The 20,556-nt window shown below is 41.2% G+C and overlaps 1 protein-coding gene across 2 annotated transcripts in view; it reads right to left on the bottom strand.

The window, feature by feature from the left end:
• MCAM (melanoma cell adhesion molecule) overlaps window positions 1-20,556 on the bottom strand; it is a 508,421-nt gene that overhangs the window by 170,260 nt on the left and 317,605 nt on the right. For both annotated transcript variants that reach the window (XM_044081049.1, XM_044081050.1), the window contains exon 4: window positions 7,000-7,067. In XM_044081049.1, coding sequence (XP_043936984.1) covers window positions 7,000-7,067 — 68 coding nt within the window. The remainder of the gene's footprint in view (window positions 1-6,999; window positions 7,068-20,556) is intronic.

Here is a 20,556-nt window from a genome sequence, read left to right as displayed (position 1 = left end):
TAGGTCTCTTAGAAGGGGGAGGTTGGCTTCCCCTGATTACAGTTATAAGGTCTTCAACCATTCTTATCATTTGTTTTTTAGGCATAGAGGCCTGAGCATGTGGCCTGGGTGTTGTTTTTTTAGGCATGGTTCGAAATTTAGGCCTAAATGAAGAAGGAGGTGTCGGTTTAATATGCAAGTCCATAGGCCTGAACACACGCTCCGGACCCATCCAAGGTAGAGACATCTGCAGGTTCCATAGCTGAAGCATCTTGCGGCATACCGGACTCCGAATGGGTCTCAGTAGAGGCCTGAGAATCAGAAGTAGCGGGTATCAGGAGCTGTGAACACGCTTCACTGAGTAGCAGTGAACTGGCGACTGGCTTAGGAGAAGTGTCGACGGCAATTTTGGACCTCGGCGGCCTGTCTCTGTCTTTATCTTTGCATTTTTTCGGAATCCCGGTAGTCGGATGGCTAAATGACAACATTTCCAGATAATTAAACCGAAAACCAAATATCTAGAGGTGAAAATATACCGACGACGGATAGTGCGCTGATTAAATAAAGCACAAAACTGACAGCAAGGTACATCGTGGTCAGGGCCTAGGCAAGGAATACAGTACAAATTAAAATCTTTATGAGGGATTTGCTTTCCACAAGTAATGCAATTATTAACTTTTACTGACATTGGTAATGAGCAAGAAAAAGTTTCCCCAACGGGGTACTTAGCTTTAGTTGAAGATATCGGTTCTGAAACTCGAAAATGAAAATTTCAGGAGTCGGCTGACCGGCACATGCAAAATGCTTCTGCTTTGGGCACCGCACAGCAAGAAACACTGGTGTAATGGCATCGGCTGCATGTTTTATACCCCTGACGACCTGACGTCATGGAAGAAGGGACAGCAACCGATGCAGGACCCAAAACTTTGTTAATCAGGCTGACTGAGGGCTACTGCAAGCAGATAACCCAAATGTGATGAATGCAACAGTGAAACACAAAGAACATTAAGAAATTGGAAAATGCTGAATATGGTAGCAGAGCAGAAAATGCAATGGGTAAAAGTATGACTAGCCAACACTAGTGTCAAAGTCTTCTCTGGAGGAGTAGGTTAACATCTCACTTTGGAAAAATGAGTTTGGCTGGCAGTTAGTGCAGAGATGTAAAGCTTTGAGCTTTTAATAAGCTTTTTCCTGTGCCTGAACACAAGGGGTTGATTCCTTCCATCATTTGCCTACTTTGTGACTCACAGCAAACCATTTAACTACACAGTGAACCAGAAAAGGAACAATTTGTCCAGAAGGCTCACCCATTCAACAAATTGATTTAGAAAAAAATAAATAAATAATGACCATACAACTGTACAGTTTACTATCAAGTCCTGTAGAGGGAAGTTAGCCTTGAAGTACATAATAAGAAATTACAAGTGTGCAAAATATAGGTAATGGAAGTAGAAGTCAGAGAATGCAACAAGATCAAAAGGGTGAATTTCCTTTGGGAAAAAGAAAGTCAAAAGGACTGTCTAGATAGGAAAAGAGAAAGGATTGCAAAGAGTAGGAAAGGCTAAAAGCAAATGAATGATTAGACTGGTTAATCCCAAAATAAAATTCACAATAAAGGTAAACAACACAACTTATAGGTTTTGGAAAGTAAAAAGGGATAGGTACAGGGAAACTTAAGAGGAAATAAGGAGAGAAGCAGCCAGGCAGGTGAGGATTGTGATGGTTAAGGCGAACATAGAGACCGACTTGGCCAATAGAATTAAGAAGGGCATCACATCTTCTTTAGGTATGTTCTAAAAGGAGAAGGAAAGGAAGAGAAACTACTGAGTTGAGGTAAGAAGGCCCAGGTACAAGGAAGAAACTGAGCAAATACGAATTATGAATGGGCTGGGAAGAATTATGAACGAGTTCCCTGCATGTTCACTGAGAGCTGGGGTAGAGGGAGCCAGCATTATGGAAGCATAGGTAGAAAAAAAAGGACTGGTGGACAGATGAGGAACTAGAACAGTGTAGTGAAAAGGAGGCAGAGTAACTTGTAGGAGCATAAGGCACAAGGGGTCAGAGGTTTTGCCCCAGGGATAGTCAAAACAGAATAATAGTGGAACCCCTTGTGATGATGTAAAGTAGTGCAGCTATGCCAGGAGGAGTAGGGCAGCGGATGTGTAACATATGCCAGCATAGCTAGCTGGAGTTTTGTAAAGAATTATTTATTTATTTATTTCACATGAGAGAGAGAGAGAGAGACACACACACACACAGAGAGAGAGAGAGAGAGAGAGAGAGAGAGAGAGAGAGAGAGAGAGAGAGAGAGAGAGAGAGAGAGAGAGACATAGAACTGGAGTGTGTTCCCTGTGTGCTCTTAAGGGAAATTATGCTTGGTGTAGACAGCTGCATCTGAGAATACTGTCTGTATCTATTTCTCTCAAAGGGCACATACTCACACCAGTGTCCATGATGACTGAGGGTCCTTGGTTACTGGACCAGAGAAGGGATATTACACCCCTCAGGAGGCACTAACAGATTACCGAGAGAAAAGTCAGTGAACCAGGTGTATTTTGTGGTGGTTCATTTGTATGGAGGTGGGATTCTAGAAGCAAAGAAAATAAGTATAAACAAGTCAGCCTAATCTGAGTGGTGGAGAACTAATGGAGAAATTTCAAAAAGAAAAGCTAATAAGATTTCTACAGGGCATCTACCTACGTTATACCAAGCAGCACAAGTTTATAACCAACATGTCCTGTCAAACCAGCCTGATTCAGTTTTACAACAAGTTCGCAAGGGAGGTAAACAACAGACTACTGATAAGTGTTTTCCAGATGCAAGGCCTTTAATTACATGCCATACCGAGTTTTATTAGTAAATGTAGGTGTGTGCTGACAGCAAATGGGCAGAGAAGACATTGGAGTAAAGAAGGCACAGGATGGTAGTGAGAAGAAAGCAGCGGGGAGATACATGTGACCATCATAAGGGACAGCAGCTCATTGCGTAATGGTGGTTAACAAAGGTATCAATTTAACAAAGGATTTTGCATAAGAAGTGAGGCTATTTTGAGAGACTGTGGATGGTAGTTTAATCCTGAGACATCTAGACTGCAGCATCTAGGAAAGGATACCCGAGTACAGTGTATGATGCTATTACAATCTATTCTAAATGACTGGAAAAGGACTTGCGTGTTATAGATACAGCATAGGCAGACCAACAGAATTAGTGTGAGAGGACAACAATACATACAAACAAAATGCTGGGATACACTGCATAACAAGGGCATTGACTAAAGTGTCAGAAATGACATTCCCCACATTACAAGTCCCTGAAACTGCCTTCCAGTTTATAGCCTGCTACAGACCACCCTCCCAAACCCAGGAACCACACTCGGCCTTCCTGAGAACACTGGAAAATATGAAGGTCTCTCCAAACACCATTATATTGGGCGACTTCAACTATCCAAACATAGACTGGGAGCATTACTCTAGCTCCAACACCCTAGCCCAAAGGTTCCTAGAATTTATAAACTCAAATGCTATGGAACAACTTGTTACCACTCCCACAAGAGGGGAAAACATACTGGACCTGATCATCACCAACATGGGGACTCTATGCTCCAGACCAGAAGTATATCCCTCACTGGTAAGATCAGACCATAAACTAATCTCACTGGATATTCACATCCCGACCCCACCCCCTGCCCAGAAAACCACAGTGAAAAACTTCTCTAAAGCAAATTTCACACTCCTCAAAACCGAGGTGGAATCCTTCAAAGCCCCCGGGCCTGTGGAAAATATGGCCCAGACCGCAGAATCCTTTATAAACGCATTCTATGAACACCTTCAGGAAAGCATGGATCATGCGATCCCAAATAAAACCAAGACCCAATCCTCCAAAGGCAGACGTCCTGTCTGGTGGACCCCAGCCATAAACAAACTATACAATAGAAGGAGGAAGCTACTAAATGATAGAGCAAAATCCCAAAAAGAGCATCACTGATCAGTATTAGCAAAAAAGTACAGGCACTCATAAAATTGTCTAAGGCCAGCTTCGAGAGAAAAACTGCACAGGACACTAAGGATAATCACAAGGCTTTCTTTAGTTATGTTAGGAACCTGGGTGGTAATTCCCAGATATGCTCAGAATTAGTCCAAAATGACAAAAAATACACCGAACCCACAGACATTGCCAACATCCTAGCTGACAGGTTCAGCGCAAACATCTCCCCCCCCCCACCAAAAGGGCAAATATCTATCCCAGCAGAGTGCTGCCCCCCTGACATCTCAGATGCTCAGGTAAGAGCCGCCCTTCTCCAAAGCAAAAACACAGCATCAATGGGACCAGACGGTGTCCAGGCTGCGCCCTACATGAACTCCAAGAAGAGCTAAACCCAAACATAAAACTACTGTTCAATCTCAGCCTTACTACAGGATATGTGCCCAAAGAGTGGCGTACAGCAACAGTGGTCCCTCTCCATAAAGGTGGTGCCTCAACGGATCCTGGAAACTATCGTCCCATAAGCCTGACTAGCTTGGTCTGCAAAGCTATGGAAAGGATCATCATGGACCTCATAAATAAAGATATTGGGGACCTACAGACACTGGATCCTACTCAGTTCGGCTTTGTTAAGGGCAGATCCTGCCTCTTAAACCTGGTTGATTTCTTTGAAACAGTCACCAAGGCCATTGATGAGGGGAAGGTGGTCCACACAGCCTACATGGACCTCGCAAAAGCCTTCGATACAATACCCCACTCGGGCATTATAGATAAGCTCACCAGCTTAAATATAAACCCCTATGTCACTAGATGGATTGCAAACTGGCTCAAGGACAGAATCCACATGGTTAGAATTGCTGGAGCCATGTCAGACTCCAAACCAGTTACAAGTGGTGTCCCACAAGGCTCAGTCCTGGGACCTCTCTTGTTCAGTATATATTTCTCGGAGGTACAGGCCAACACGGAAGGACTGTGGCTGACCAAGTTCACAGATGACTGCAAACTGGGCGCCATAATCGACTCTCCAGCTGACACAAGCATCCTCCAAAAGGGCCTCATAGAAACAGACAACTGGTGCCAGAGCCATGGCCTCAAGCTAAATGCCAAAAGTGTATAGTCATCCCCTTTGGCAAAAACAGTGCCCACAAATTACCACATAGGTGGTAATCCATTAAGTACAGAAGAAGTAATTAGGGACCTGGGGACCCAAGTTGATAGCAATCTCTCATTTGACAACCACGTGGCCAAAGTGGTTAGAAAAACATTTTATATAGCCCACCTAATCATGAAGGGATTCACATCTAGATCAGAGAGGTCATCGTGCCTCTTTACTCATCCCTCATCAGGCCCATAATTGAGTACAATGCCCCTTTTGGGATGTACCTTACCAGACACCTGCAGCAACTGGAAAGACCCCAAAAGTACCTCACCAAGAGGATCAAAGGGCTCAAACAGATGCCATATGCTGCCTGGTTAAAGAAACTCCAGCTCTACTCAGTGGCATACCGCCTGTTCAGAGGCGATCTGTGCCTGACGATAAAGCCATGTCCAACCCGGAATTAATGGACATGCTGCACCTCAGAAAATCCAAATCCCATCGAGCGAGAGACTTGAACCTCAGCACTGAAATAAATAGGACATGCTGGAGGGACAGATTCATAACCCAGAGGCTCGCTCTGGAATAAAATCCCAGTCCAGGTTAGGCAGAGTCCCTCATTGACTCTCTTCAAGAGGAATCTTGATGAGTGGATGGGAGATCATAGGTTTACCCCGGGTATCACTTCTGTGTCACTGTTAGACAGAGGCACAGTATACTAACCTCGAAAAAGGGCATAGCAAAATAAATTTAAAATGGGTGGTGAAAGCCAAACACATTCTGGCTAGGCTTATAAATGCCCTAGGGCAGATAGCCTAGTATGAACCTATGAGAGTCCCTAACTGGAAAACTGTGTCTATTTCTTCAGATCCACCAGGTATGAGGATGCAACATTTGAGTTTATGACAAAGAGAAAACTTAGTAGAGTGATAAGGGGTTGGGGTGGGGGGTGGATGTTAAAGGACTTCGTGTGAAGAAAGGTTGAAGAGTAAGGCTGTACTCCTTGGAAAATAAAAAAGAGAAACAGGAGACAGAATATGGATTCAGTAAGCAATCTAATTGAAATGTAAGGTAATATTTTATTTGTTTACCAGGAAAATGCAATAGATTCAAATACTCCTTATCACTGGTAACCTTGGAACACTGTCTGAGTAACTTGCTCAGAGTCAGACAGCTTGCAAGAAGAAATTGAGGGAATCAAAATTCAAGACTACAGGATGAAGCTGGTTAATAGCTTGTACTGTTGAAAAGCAAGGAAAAGTCTGGAAAGGAGTGGGCTTAAATAGTAACTGAAGGTGTCCAGTTTTACAATGAACATGAAGAAATACTTCTTCACAGAAAGGGTGGTAGTTTGGTGGAATGAGCTCCTGGAATTGGTGGTAAAGGCTAAAAAGAACAGAGGCCTTCAGTAGGGCATATGACAGATTGGCCAGCGAAGTTTGGAGTGGGTGTACAGCTACAGTTGGTAATTGCAACAGATGGGCAAGCTACATAGACTGAAAAGTCTATGGAAGTGAGCAAATTCCAAGAATATGCTGCTAAGCTTATCAGCTATACTTTAGTAAAGATTAAACCTTGATTCTTATGCTACTTTAGTTATGGACACTGTTCTGGTTGTTTGCAGTAAGACTATTTCAAAAAGTTCTTAAATGGGCGAATAGTCCAGCTATTGTAATTTTTCCCTGCTTAACAGTTAATGGTTCTTAGATTAAAAGGCAAATTGGCATTTAAAAATCTTCAGTGAAGTCATCTGTCATTAAGGTAACACATTTATTAATTTGAATTCTAAGCAACAAACAAGCCTTACAACTTAGCATTTTCTAAAACTTAAGAGTATATAAAATATCACTGCTGTATCACACACATATTAGACATCTTTCCCTCCAATGTGACATTCACATCAGGCGTTGTTTTTACTGTACAATAATTTAGTATTTCCATACCTCAGGCCTTTCGTCATTCACAGAGATTCCTTTATCCGATACATGAACAACAGGAAGACTAGGAGATTCTGAAAAATAAAGTGATAAAATCATTGATATATGGTAGTACAGTGCAACCTACAAGCCAAATAAGCTACTGTATCCTTGCCTCAATGAATCTATTTTAATGGCGTTTTCATGTTACTTGTGAAAAGGATAATGTGAATAGCAGATACAGTCTTACCTTCTCAGTTATGTACAAGGGCACTTTCCTTGATGGGTCAATGCTTACATTCATTTTTTTCAATGAACAAAACACTGCATTTTCTTTTCTCAAATGTTCACATGTGCAGGGGAAAACTTCAGTGCTTGTACATATCATGATGTCAAGTGCTAACTACATAAGTACATCTAGTCAATGAGCCCATCAATCTGACCTTAAACATTAGCATGCACATGGCCAATGATAGATGGCAGAACCATACAAGCATAGGATAATGTTAGGAGGTTGCTAAGACCCATTAAATAGTGTTGCTCTAGTGGATAAGGTGAAAAGCTATACCAGTGAAATGTATTAGAATGATGACACTTGATTTGGAGAAGTCTATTCAGAAATGGCATGTAGTTTTGAATGAAATATCCATGGAACAGAAAGATAAAGGGACCATGGTATCAAGACATGTGCATACAACAGGAGAGATTCAGAATGTATGGGAACAAAAAGAATTTACTGAGAATAACACCGCTGTTCCTGTGTACATATGCAGGATCAAGATGGTTGGACAGGTTGGAAATCTATTAAGAAGAGGAATATGGAAATGGAATACCCTAAATGTTTACTGAGAACTGGATTATTAGAGATGGTGAAATAAGAACTTTAAATTAGTTTGACTGAATTTAAAGTTTGAAGATCTCAGCAAAGTTTGAATGCATGCTAATTTCTTTTAATCTTTCTTCTATTTAAAATCGAGACTGCAGGGTAAGTGAATTTAAGAAGCATTACTCATGACTAAATATACTGGTAAAAATATTGGGTCTATATCAGTTCATCGAAACATCTAAAGTTCGAACACCATGTTTGAACTTCAAACCATGAACTGCAAAAACAATGAAGTCTTAAAACAGCAATTTTTTTTCCCAGGGAAAAAAAATCAGTGTTCCAAGAAACACACATGCAACACAAACACACCAAAACAACATCAATCCACACACATACACTCAAAATTCTACATCTAACCCTACACTACACTGTACATACACTACTACCTATCCACTTACCTTAACCCAAACCCTAACCTTAAGGTCCGTCACTATCGCACACTCACCTGACCCGCACCCTAACCCTAACTCACCTATCCTGCCCTAACCCAAAAGTCTTTCACTAGTGCACACACACCTCACCTGCGCCCTAACTCTAACATCCACAAAATCGCACACTTAACCTGAATCCGACCCGTAACTTCCCACCACAGTCCTGATACTCGCAAAGCCACAAAAACGGCCCACCAAATTCTTTCCCTGGGAAAGAATTTGGTGGGCCACGGCTTCACGATTACCAGTTTTCAAACTTTACAGTTCAAACATCTGCTATTTGATATTCAGCCATTTCGATGGACTGATATAAACCCAAAATATTTATACAAAGCAACAGGAATCTTATAATGGTGAGCAGAAAGTACAGTTGTGTACACTTACCATAAATATAGATGTTCGAGTGTATTCACTGTTGCAGTCATCCCATTTGGGTTATCTGCTTCCAGTAGCCCTCAGTCAGCCTGATTAGCAAAGTCTTGGGTCCTGCATCGGTTGCTGTCTCTTCTTCCATGATGTCAGGTGCCCCCCTAATGGAAAGCAATTAAATATATATATATATATATATATATATATATATATATATATATATATACACACACACACACACACACACACACACACACACACACACACACACACACACACACACACACACACAAGGTTATATCTCCAACAAAAAAGCAAATACACCAAAAAGCTTTTAAGCATAGTAAAGGAGAGTAGAGGTATAGCCAAAAGAAGTAAGTAGGCTGGAGGGAGGGTAACCAGGATTGCAACAGTGAATACACTCTAACATCTACATTTATGGTAAGTGTACACAACTGTACTATGTTCTTCGTGTTTCACTGTTGCAGTCATCACATTTGGGTAGGTTCCCAAAGCTAAGGATGGGAGGAGGAATTTAGATAGCATTAGGACCAGCTATAAGGCCCTGCAAGACTGCAGTGGCAAAGCCAGGTCTGGATTTAGAGAAAATTGGCAAATGTTAATGTTTGGTGAAAGTATGTACAGAACTCCAGGTAGCAGCTTCTAGGATGTCCCTTGTAGGGACACCTCTGAGAAAGGCTGTAGAGGTAGATGCAGCCCTGGTTGAGTGGGGTCTGATCCCCTGTGGGATAGGTTTTCCATGGTGCTTATAGCAGAAATGAATGCAATGGTCTATCCATTTAGAAATGGTTTGCTTTGAAATAGCCTTCCCCTCTGTCCCTGCAGCAAATGCCACCAGCAGTTGTTCAGATTTCCTTTGAGGTTTAGTCCTGTCCAAGTAGAATCTAAGTTGTCTGTGCACATTTAAGGAGTGCAGTATCTGTTCCCCTTTGTTCTGTGGATTAGGAAAGAAGGTTGGCAAATGAATGGACTGATTAAGAGCCAGACTGGATACCACCTTGGGCATGAAGGAGGGATTGGTTCTGAGGGACACCCTGTCCACATGAAAGATGATGAAAGGCTCCACTGCCATAAGGGCCTGTAATTCAGATACCCTTCTTGCTGAAGTGATTGCTAAAAGGAAAGCTGTTTTCCAAGAAAGGAATTTTAAATCTGCAGTAGCGGCTGACTCGAAAAGAGGAAGAGTGAGTTTCCCAATGCAAAGTTAAGGTCCCAGGCTGGAGTTGGAGCTCTCCTGGGTGGTCTTAAATTTTTGGCCCCTCTGAGGAACTGCTTGAGCAGTGGATGAGAGAAGAGGGGAGGTTCTGTGTTATAATGAGCTGAAATGGCTGAGGCTTGAATTTTGATGGAGGAAAAAGAAAGGCCCTTGTGAAGCATCTTTGTTAGGTATTGTAAAATCTGAGGTAAATTGGACGCTGCTGTGCACATCCCTTGAGATTGGTTCCAGGCACAGAATCTTTTCCATTTTTTCAGCATAAGACTTTCTAGTACTAGGCCTCCTTGCCTCTAAAATGATATCCATCACTGGTTTACTGAGGGATGGTAAGGGAGAGATTAGGTAATTAGCCAGGCTGCTAGGTTCAGTGTTTGAAGGTGAGGGTGCAGAATCTGGTTCTCCTGCTGAGACAACAGGGTAGGGGTCTGAGGCAGGTGCCATGGGGCCAACAGTGACACACTGTGCAAGAGGGGGTACCAGTGTTGGCGTGGCCAGTCTGGTGCAATCAAAATTGTCCTTGTTTTTTCCTGTTTGATCTTTAGTAGTACTTTGGAGAGGAGAGGCAGAGGAGGAAAGGCATAAACTGATAGGTTTTTCCAGCTGAAGGACAGAGCATCCACTTTCCAAGCTTGTTTGTGGGGATAGTTCTGGGGGAAGGCAAACAGGTCTGTATCCGGGCTCCCCCATTTGTTTGTCAACATGTTGAAAATCTTTGGTTCCATTTTCCACTCATCTGGGTCCATGAGGTTTCTGCTTAGTCCATCGGCCAGTGTATTTAGTTTTCCTGGCAGGAATTGAGCTTGTAGATGCACTTGGTAGCTCAAGGCTGTGTTCCACAATGCCATGGCTAGTCTGCAGAGGGGGTAAGAATGGGTACCCCCTGCTTGTTTTTGTAACACATAACAGTGGTGTTGTCTGTCTTTACCATTAATTGTCCTGGAAGAATGTAGTCATTGAAGGCTGTCAGAGCATTCTGTACAGCTAACATTTCTTTTTGATTGATATGCAGGTGCATTTGACATGGGTTCCATTTGCCCTGAATGCACTTCCCTGCCAGGTGAGCCCCCCCATGCATAGTCTGATGCGTCTGTTATTAGGTTTTGGGTGGCAGGGGGTAGAGTGAATGGTAGTCCCTTGTTTTGGTGGCAGGCCTCTGCCCACCAAAGGAACTCTAGGTGTAGGCAAGGTATGACAGGAATCATTGCTTCTAGATCCTGCGAATGTTGACACCATAGGCTTATTAGATACCATTGTAGTTTCCTCATATGCAGTCTTGCATATGGAATTAGAAGAATGCAGGAGGCCATGAACCCCAAGGCTTGCAGTATTTGCCTTGCAGATAGCAGGATTTTTGTGGCCACTAGTTTGAAGTAGGTTGTCAAATGTATTTGTTTCTCTGGCATGAGGAAAGCCATCTGGGAAGTTGTATTCAACCTTGCTCCCAGGAATATAATTTGTTGACAGGATACCAGGTGTGATTTATTTTCATTTATGGTGTAACCCAGACAAGTTAGCACCCTTTGTACAAAGGCCAGATGATTCAAAAGTATGTCCTGGCTTTCTGCCTGAATTAGACAATCGTCCAGGTATGGGTATATTTGAATATTTCTTTGCCTGCAAAATGCAATGACTGGAGCTAGGCACTTTGTAAATACCCTGGGCACAGTAGATAAGCCACAGGGCAGTGCAGATAACTGACAGTGCGTGTAGCCTGCTTTGAAGCGTAGGAATCTTCTGCAAGATTCCCTGATTGGGATGTGCAGGCATGCCTCCTTTAAATCTAGTGTTGCCAACCAGACATCTTTGCCTAGCATAGGAAGCAACTGGTGAAGAGTCAGCATCTTGAATTTTGGAATCACCAAAAAGGTGTTTAGAGTAGACAGGTCCAGGAAAGGATGCCATGAATTGTCTTTTCTGGATACCAGGAAAAGTCTTGAGTAGAAACCTTGTCCCTTTTCCTCTTCTGGTACCAATTGAATAGCCCCTATGCTTAAGAGAGAGAGTACTTGCTTTTGGGCCTCTGCCCACTGATTTGGGGGTAGATCTGGGCAACCACTTGGGGTTGATAATGTGTGGAAGTGAAATCTGTATCCTTGGGACACTATATTTAAAATCAATTTGTCCTGGGTAATGAGTTCCCAGTTCTTTGCATGCAGAGCAGTCTTTCCCCCGAAAGGGGCAGTCAGTTGAGAAGTGCTTGGAAGTTTTAAAAAGAAGTCATTGAGACAGTTTACCACAGGGGGGAGTTTTATTACTCCCAGATTTGGAAGTGGTGCCCCCCCCCCCAACAGTTTAGTCCTGTGCGTACCCTGGGACTGAAGCCTGGGTGCTCTGCTGGATCTGGGTTTGAGCTGAGAAGGTCTGGAAGAGGCAGGAAAGAACCAATTCTTAGAAGGCCAATGCCTACTAAATCTTGGAGGTTGTACTTGTAAAAAATATTTAACAGTTTGCATAGATTTATCTTTTTCCTCCATCTTTTTAAGAACTTCTTCTGCCTTGTTGTCAAACAGGTGGTCCTGATTTAAGGGAGCATCCAGTAATTTAGCTTTAACATGATCTGGCAAGGATTGCTCCTTAAGCCAAGCATGCCTTCTAAGTACAGACCCAGTGACAGCAGCCCTGCAAGATGCCTCTAGTGAATCAAAACCACATTGCAAAATATGTTTTCCAACTTGTTCAGCAGAATGCATTAAATCCTGTAAATCCTTATTTTCACCACAGTCAGGAATCAACATCATTTTCTGTTTAAGCAATCCAATAATATGCTGCTGATACTTTAACATATGAAACTGGCAGTTTAAGGCGCTAATGGACAAAGTTGCAGAAGTGTATACCTTCTTACCTCATCTATCCAGCGCCCTGGAGTCTCTATCAGAGGGGGTAGGATTTTGGCAGTAGTAGCTTTAATGCCCTTGGGTCCCTGTGAAATGGTCTCAGCATCTGCAGTAGGATTTTTGAAAAGGAACTTGTGAGAGTCAGGAACCCTGTAATATCTATCAGGTTTTCTGGGAGCAGGAGGTAAAGAGTCAGGGGACCAAGCTAGATTCCGAAAAAGCATCATCACAAAAAGAGAAATCCTCTGGGGGGAGGAAGCAAAGGGAATAGAGTCCTCAGCATCAGAATCCTCATAGGTAGATAAGGGTAAATCCTGGTCATCAGAGGAAACAGAAATTTCAGAATCGTGGTCAGAAGCATCATAAGCAAACTCAGTCCTAGGTCTCTTAGAGGGGGAAGGTTGGCTTCCCCTGATTAAAGTAATAAGGTCCTCAGCCATTCTTATCATTTGTTTTTTAGGCATAGAGGCCTGACCATGCGGTGTGGGCATCAGTTTTCTAGGCATGGTTCGAGTTTTAGGCCTTGAAGAAGAAGATGGCGTTGGTTTAATATGCAAGTCAGTAGCCCTGAATACACCCTCAGAAGCCGGTGCCTGCACAGTGGCTCCGGACCCATCCAAGGTAGAGACATCCACAGGTTCCACAGTTGAAGCATCTCACAGCATACCAGACTCTGAATGGGTCTCAGTAGAGGCCTGTGAATCTGAAGTAGCGGGAATCGGGGGCTGCAAAAGTGCCTCACTCAGTACCGGCGAACTGGCGACTGGCTTTGGAGAAGTGTCGTCAGCAGGTTTGGACCTAGGCGGCCTGTCTTTATCTTTGCGTTTTTTCGGAATGTCGGTAGTCGGATGGCTTACTGAAGACATATCAGGATAATTGAACCAAGCACCAAAATATTTAGAAGTGAAAATATACTGACGATGGATAGTTTGTAGTTTAAATAAGGCACAAAACCGACAGCGAGGTACGTCGTGGTCAGGGCCTAGGCAAGGAATACAGAGGAATGAAAATCTTTATGAGGTATTTGCTTTCCACAAGAAATGCAGTTATTTACTTTTACTGACATTGGTTTAGAGCAAGAAAAAGTTTCCCCAGCGGGGTACTTAGCTTTTAATTGAAGACTTCAGTTCTGAAACTCGAAAATGAAAATTTCAGGAGTCAGCCGACCGGCACTTGCGGACTGCTTCTACTTTGGGCACCGTACGGTAAGAAAGACTGATGTTATGGCATCGGCTGCAAGTTTTATACCCCTGACGACCAGACGTCACGGAAGAAGAGACAGCAACCGACGCAGAACCCAAGACTTTGTTAATCAGGCCGACTGAAGGCTACTGCAAGCAGATAACCCAAATGTGATGACTGCAACAGTAGAAACACGAAGAACATCTAATGTTTCCGGAAATGTACAATTTGAAGATCCCTGCAAAATTCAAATATCTTTTTTCTTAATCTTTTTCCTGTACTTGAGACTGGGACTGCAGAGTAAATAAATTTAAGAAGCACTTATAATCGCTCAGGATGCCTGCAAAGAAATTATATATACAAATGCTATGAATATTATAATTGCTATTTGAACTATTTGAATTACTGGTTTTTGGATATATTGAGGTAATGGTACCTACCAACTTTAAAAAAAGATTTATGTTTATGAATGAATACATAACTAGAACTTAATATCACATGATGAAATTATGTACTGTATTTGTTTGGAAATTACCTGCTGAAGTTAACCAGTGCTTTTAAGAAGAGGTTTTCTCTATATTTCAGAATTAGTCAATATTTTCTATTTGTTGGAACTGTAATGAAAGTTATGTTGTTTGACAACAGTAGATATTTAGTAGGTGGTACATCATCGGTAGTAGACTGAACTATATATTGCAAACTCGAAGACCACCTGGTCTAAACCTGGAAGTTCCTCAGATATTTTTTTTCCCCAGTCATCATACCCATGATTCTTTTCCTTACGTCTCAGCTGTCCCCAATTTTAAGGGATGGCACTAAGTTTGACTCAAAATGCTGCTCTGACTCTATCCCTTCTAAAACTAACTGTTTTTCAGAAAAGGTAGTGGAGTACAGTTATTAAAAACTAATAATCATTACAGCTGCAGACGTCTTTTACTTCAGAGAAATAACATGATAATTCATGTCCTCTTTTTCTATTGATCTTCTAAGTTAATAGCACCAATATTCAAAAACTTTCCCTGATGTGTGCCTTTTACCCTAATTATTTTTGCTTTGTCCATGTTCTGGAAGTAAAAGATTAAATGCTATGTTCCATTCTGCTTTGGATTCTCCAGTTCTGAGATGCTGCTGTTACACTTTGGATGTAAGTGAATATTCCTCAACTTGTTGCAACTGGCTTTATTAAATTTATTGGTCTTTAGAACGATTCGCTATATTTGCTATATAGTCTGTATTTTCTGCTTGATGGAAATGCACTGCTATTTCATTCAAATTTTTAAGATTTGTTACTTATGTTCTTAGAAGCAGGTGACAAGTCAATGTGAATACAAATGCATTAAAATCTGTTGCTGTTTTTTTACATTTCTTAGGTTTATTAACTATTTTGTAGTATTACTGTTCTTAGAAGTAAGCAAAATTAAAAAGTATGTGAAAACTTTGTCTTATGTTAATAAGTAATTGTAAACTACAATGTAATAATATATGGTGAAACTAACCATATTTTTTCTAGAAGTGCTTCGGAAAGTTAACCAGTGTTTTTAAGAAGAGGATTTCTTTATATGTCATAATTAGTCTGTATCTCCAGTTTAGATTAGTCTTTTCTTTATCTGTTGAAACTGGAGTGGTTGTTTTTTCCTTATATGGTAAATATAATGCACAATAACTATATATATATATATATATATATATACATACAAGCATACATACATATATATATACATATATATATGTTTTTTAGTTGCATTGCAATATCATTTTATGATGACAAATGCGTAATTCACACATTTTTATTTTATGCATTTCCATATGTTGTTTTTAACGCTTATCTGTTTTCTACGCAACATTTTTTTCTTCACACTGCTAGTCTTGTTTATGGACGACTCAGGGTCACAACTTTGTAATGTAATTTACATGGTTCACCAGTTTTGCATCATTTCACATGCAGTGCAAGTTTTAATTTTTTTAATTTTTTTAATCTATAATTAAACATATGTACATTTTCTAAGACATGCAACAAACTTTTGCCATTTGAGACTCCGCCTTAATTGAACAACTGATCAATCATGACAATCATTCAAATAGTTCTCCTCTTTGAATGAATTTGTTACTGACTTGATAAAGCTTGGAATTATCCAAGCGAAAGCGCTTGTCTGTTATTGCTGTCTCCAACTTTGTTGATGCCTGGATTTTATAATTTATAACCTAAATAAAGGATTTGCCTTCAGTTTATTCGAATTATTGTCCTCACTGACGGTCTTGGATTATCTTGTTGTATATATATATATATATATATATATATATATATATATATATATATATATATATACACATACAAGCATACATACATATACACACACACATTTGAGACCCATGAAGAATTAATTCAAATTAATTCATTGCGTTTCATTTTGAATATTAGGCATAAGAAGCTGACTTTTGGGGGTTTTGGATGTTACTTAAATGTGAATAGTATAGTTGGGTCTACTTACCATAAAGGTAGATCTTTGTGTGTCTTCGCTGTTGCAGTAATAACTTGGGATTTCCTTGCTATGGTAACTCTTGGCCAACAAAAATACCAGTGACTTTTTCTGCCTCCTCAAGGCCTGCTGGAGACCTGCTCCCTGACATCAGGATGTTTGGGTATAAAGGTTCTGTTTTTGGTTTTGTCCCGGTAATGTCTGAGCTGCCTACGGAATGAAGAATATGCTCTCCCCTATTTTCAGGATTAGGGAAGAATGCAGGAAGATTTACAGACTGGTTCAAAGTGATTGCAGTGACCACCTTTGGCAAAAAAAAAATCAGGATTCATCGTGACAGTCATCCTGTCGGGAGAAGATCCAGAAGGGCTCAGCACACATTAAAGCTTGCAGTTCTAAGACCCTCCTAGCTGAGGTTATAGCCACCAGGGAAGCAGTCTTCTAGGAATGAAACAAAGTAATAAGCGGCTGTTTATTAAAAAGATGGCAGGATAAGCTTCTCCAAAACAAAGAAGAGATATCAGGGAGGAGAGGGTACTCTCCTCGGAGGTTTGAGGTGGATGATGACCTTCAAAAACTGTTTCAAAAGAGGGTTAGAAAAAAAGAGGTGGCTGCATAGGGAGGCAGGTAGAAATGGCTCGTGGATGAATTTTTGACTGGAGTTAGGTAGCGCAGCTAAATAGTTTAGCACCAGAGGAAGCTTTGCAAATAGTGGTGGCTGACTTTTTCAGTGGCACCAAACAGTAATTGTTTTCCTTTTTAATATGTAACATTTTTTAGTACTTGTTTTCCTGGCTTCCCTTAGCATGGCCAGGATGTCCTAATAAAAAAACCTTTGAGGGGAAAGGATTAAATCATTCATGCTGTGATCAAGTTGCAGTGTATGATGGTTCCCCTCTTCTGGGTTAATAGTTTACCTTCTGAGGTAGTAGCCAGTGTTCCTGCTTGTTCGGGCTATGAAGAAGAGGAATCTAATTCTGCCTTGGCCAGAAAGATGCTACTAGGATCACCCTTAGCCCCTCTTCCCTGATCTTTAGTCATACCCTGGGGATAAGAGGTATGGGAGGAAAGGCACTGAGAAATAAGCATGCTGACTGAAAGAAGGTGCCTGTCTTCAAGGCTCTGCAGTCTGTCGCCCTTGTGCAATAGTTTTCTAACTGCCTGTTTTGTGGTAAAAAGTTCCATTTTTGGCATACCACATTTCTGCATTACCTTCTGAAAAATGTTCTTGTCTAACATCCTGTTTGCTTAGGTACCACATCACTGTGGTATTGTCTGTCTTCACTAAGAGAATCCCTGGTTTCCAGAGTTCTTTTAATGCCATCATGTCTTTGAGAACTGCCAGTATTTCTTTTTGGTTTATAAGATTTTTTAAGAATGTTTGGTCACATTTCCTTGTGCTTGAAGACTGATGGAATGTGCACCCCAGGCCATATATGAAGAACCAACAGTTAACATTCGATTTTCTGGCCAGATTCAAAAGGGAACTTCTTTATTTAGAGTAAAAGCTTGGATCTACCACATTAACCCCTTTTTAGAACAACAACAAAACTGCATCTTGCCGTTGAGGGAATATCTGAGTTGACACCACATATTTTGGAGGTACCACTTAGTCTTTCTCATGTGCAGCTTTGATAGTTGAATCATCAAAACACACAAATCCATGTTTCCCAAATTTCTCAGGACTTCCCTGATTGAGATGGCTGTTTGGCTCAGAAGGGATTGGAAGTACAAGGTTAGGAATGAAACTTTTTTCTCCAGTAGGAAAGTCATTTGGTTTTTCTGTGCTTAGCAGAGCTTCTAGAAAAAAACAACTTGCATGCTGGAATCTGGCTGGAGTTCTTTATATTGAGAGTGAAACCCAGATTTGAGAAAGCAGTCATGATCAGGTGAAGGGATGACCACATATATTCCTGACTGATTTGACCTGAATCAAGGAATTATTCAGACAGGAATAAATCTGAATGTACTTTGTCCTGCTGAAGGCAGTTACTGAGGCTTTATCTTCCATCTCCACCAGTTCCTTCTTCATTTGGTCCAGAAAGATCTCCTAAAATGTGACCATATGGAACTTTTGAGAGCTCTTATTACCAGGGTGGCAGAAGTGTAAACGTTTTTACCAAATTTGTCAAGTGTCCTACCTTCTTTCTTATTAGGTAAAGGGCTCCTGAAGATGTTGCCTTTAGTTCGCTTGGGATCCTGAGACACCACCACAAGATCTGCCACAGTATTTCTAAACGTGTTTATGGGAATTCTATAAAAATGGTATGGCTTTCTGGGAGATGATGGTAGGGTGTCAGGCTACAGGGGCGAGTCAAGTAAGAATGACATCCTCTACTACCTCTACAACTGGAGGAATAGCAAAAGGTTTATGCTCAGGAAGTCTGAAAAATTCTCTAACCCTTTTCTTAGACTGAATGTAGTCCTGATCTCCCCAGCTGAAGAACTCCCTCATTTTAGGGAGTGCCTCCTCAAAGGTGAAGTCCTTAGGTGGTGAAACTGAGGCAAGATTTTCATCAGACTCTGAATCAGCATATGAACGAAAGGAAATTTGGTCAACACATGTTCATTCATCTTTGTCAGAGTCATAGGAATCAGTGGAATTGAAATGTCTTCCTTTCTTTTACAAGCAGATTACTCTGTAGCAGGAGTTCTGGCAGGGCTGGGCTGCTTGGATCTCAAAATCTATATAAGACCCTCAGCCAGTCTGACTAAATCCTGTTAACAGGCCCTAGGATGTGGGGATCTGGAATGCTTAATTTGTGGCAAGAAAGCCTTGGCTTAGGTTTGGATGTGGAGTCAGATGTAATGGGCTAGGTTGTGGGTGGATGGTCGTGGCCTGCTCTCAGTCCAGTGATGACTCCTTTGTAGGTTGGAAGATTCTGCCCTCACCCTTGAAAGACCTAGTGTGGGTGTTGGAAGCCGAGGCCTTCAAAGTGGCCCCACACCCAAACAATGACCCAAGCACTTTGACCTGTGCAGCCATAGAGGGGATACTTGCAACTCCAACTACAAAAGGATCTCGGTAGAGTCCTCAGCCATGTGCTTGGTCACTAGAGGGGACTGTGAAAGCGTCTCCTCTCCTCTGGCAATCACAAGTCTGGGAAACTGGTGAAGACAGAAAGATTGTCATTTGCTACCCTAACATGCTTAGAAAACTTCACCCTTTGTTTATGAGAAGGCCAGAGTCAGCACAAGCCTGGCTGATGCCACATTGCAGAAATGTCCCTGATGCTCCCTTTCTCTTTCTAAAAGTTCAGCTAATGACTCAGCCCTGCACTTAATAGTATGGCTATTATAATGAGCACAGTGGGAACAATTTGGCCTGTCATGCTCTGGGCAAAGGTAAAAAGATAAACATTAAGGAAGTCCTTGTGTGGTATTTGCTTTCCACACTCAAAACAAGTATTCCTCTTAAGTACATTTTAATAATACAATACAATTAAGAGAAGTAAATGGTTCCCCAATGGGGCACTTAATGTTGGAAGTTCTGGCATGGACTGACTTATGCACTTTACAAACAGGATGCTTTGGGCTCCAACAGCAAGAAAGAACCAGAAAACATGGTGCCAGCTGACAACACTTATACTCAGATGTCCTGAGGTCAGGGAGAGGGAATCCACCAAGCCAGGAGGATGGGGAAAATGTCTGATATCCAAGATAGACAAGGGTTACCACAGCAAGGAAATCCCAGGTTGTTATTACTGCAATAGTAAAACATGATGAACATCTGTAGTTATCTATCTTTAATTTTATTTAGGTGGAACAGGTAACTCAAGGGTATCAGCACATGGGAAAGATTAAAGCAAGGATGGAATATTTTAATAGGAAAATGTGTAGTACTTGTTCCGAGAATAGTTTTGTGTGTTTGGATAAAGGGGAAACATACCAAATTTCTAATTATGTGATACTGAATATATTAATGTTAATGTGTGAAGGAAATGTTTTAATGAATTCATTAATATGGCAGCAATAAAACTATGTTATTAAAACAACAACTATGAATTATGTTTAAAAATATGAGAGTACAAAATTTTTAAAATTAAGAAAGGGCAAGGAAGTAGTAAAATGATCTATGAAGGAGATTTGTGGACTTAGGGGAAAAAACATCAATAAAATGGTAGCCAAAAATAGGGGTGGATGCAAATCAGAACACAATTTAAATATA

Source organism: Protopterus annectens, chromosome 8.part0 (genome assembly GCF_019279795.1).
Source record: "Protopterus annectens isolate FY-2018-M chromosome 8.part0, PAN1.0, whole genome shotgun sequence".
Classification (NCBI taxonomy): domain Eukaryota; kingdom Metazoa; phylum Chordata; order Ceratodontiformes; family Protopteridae; genus Protopterus; species Protopterus annectens.
Note: the sequence above shows the minus strand (reverse complement) of the source record. Positions and strands in the feature narration are given on the sequence as shown.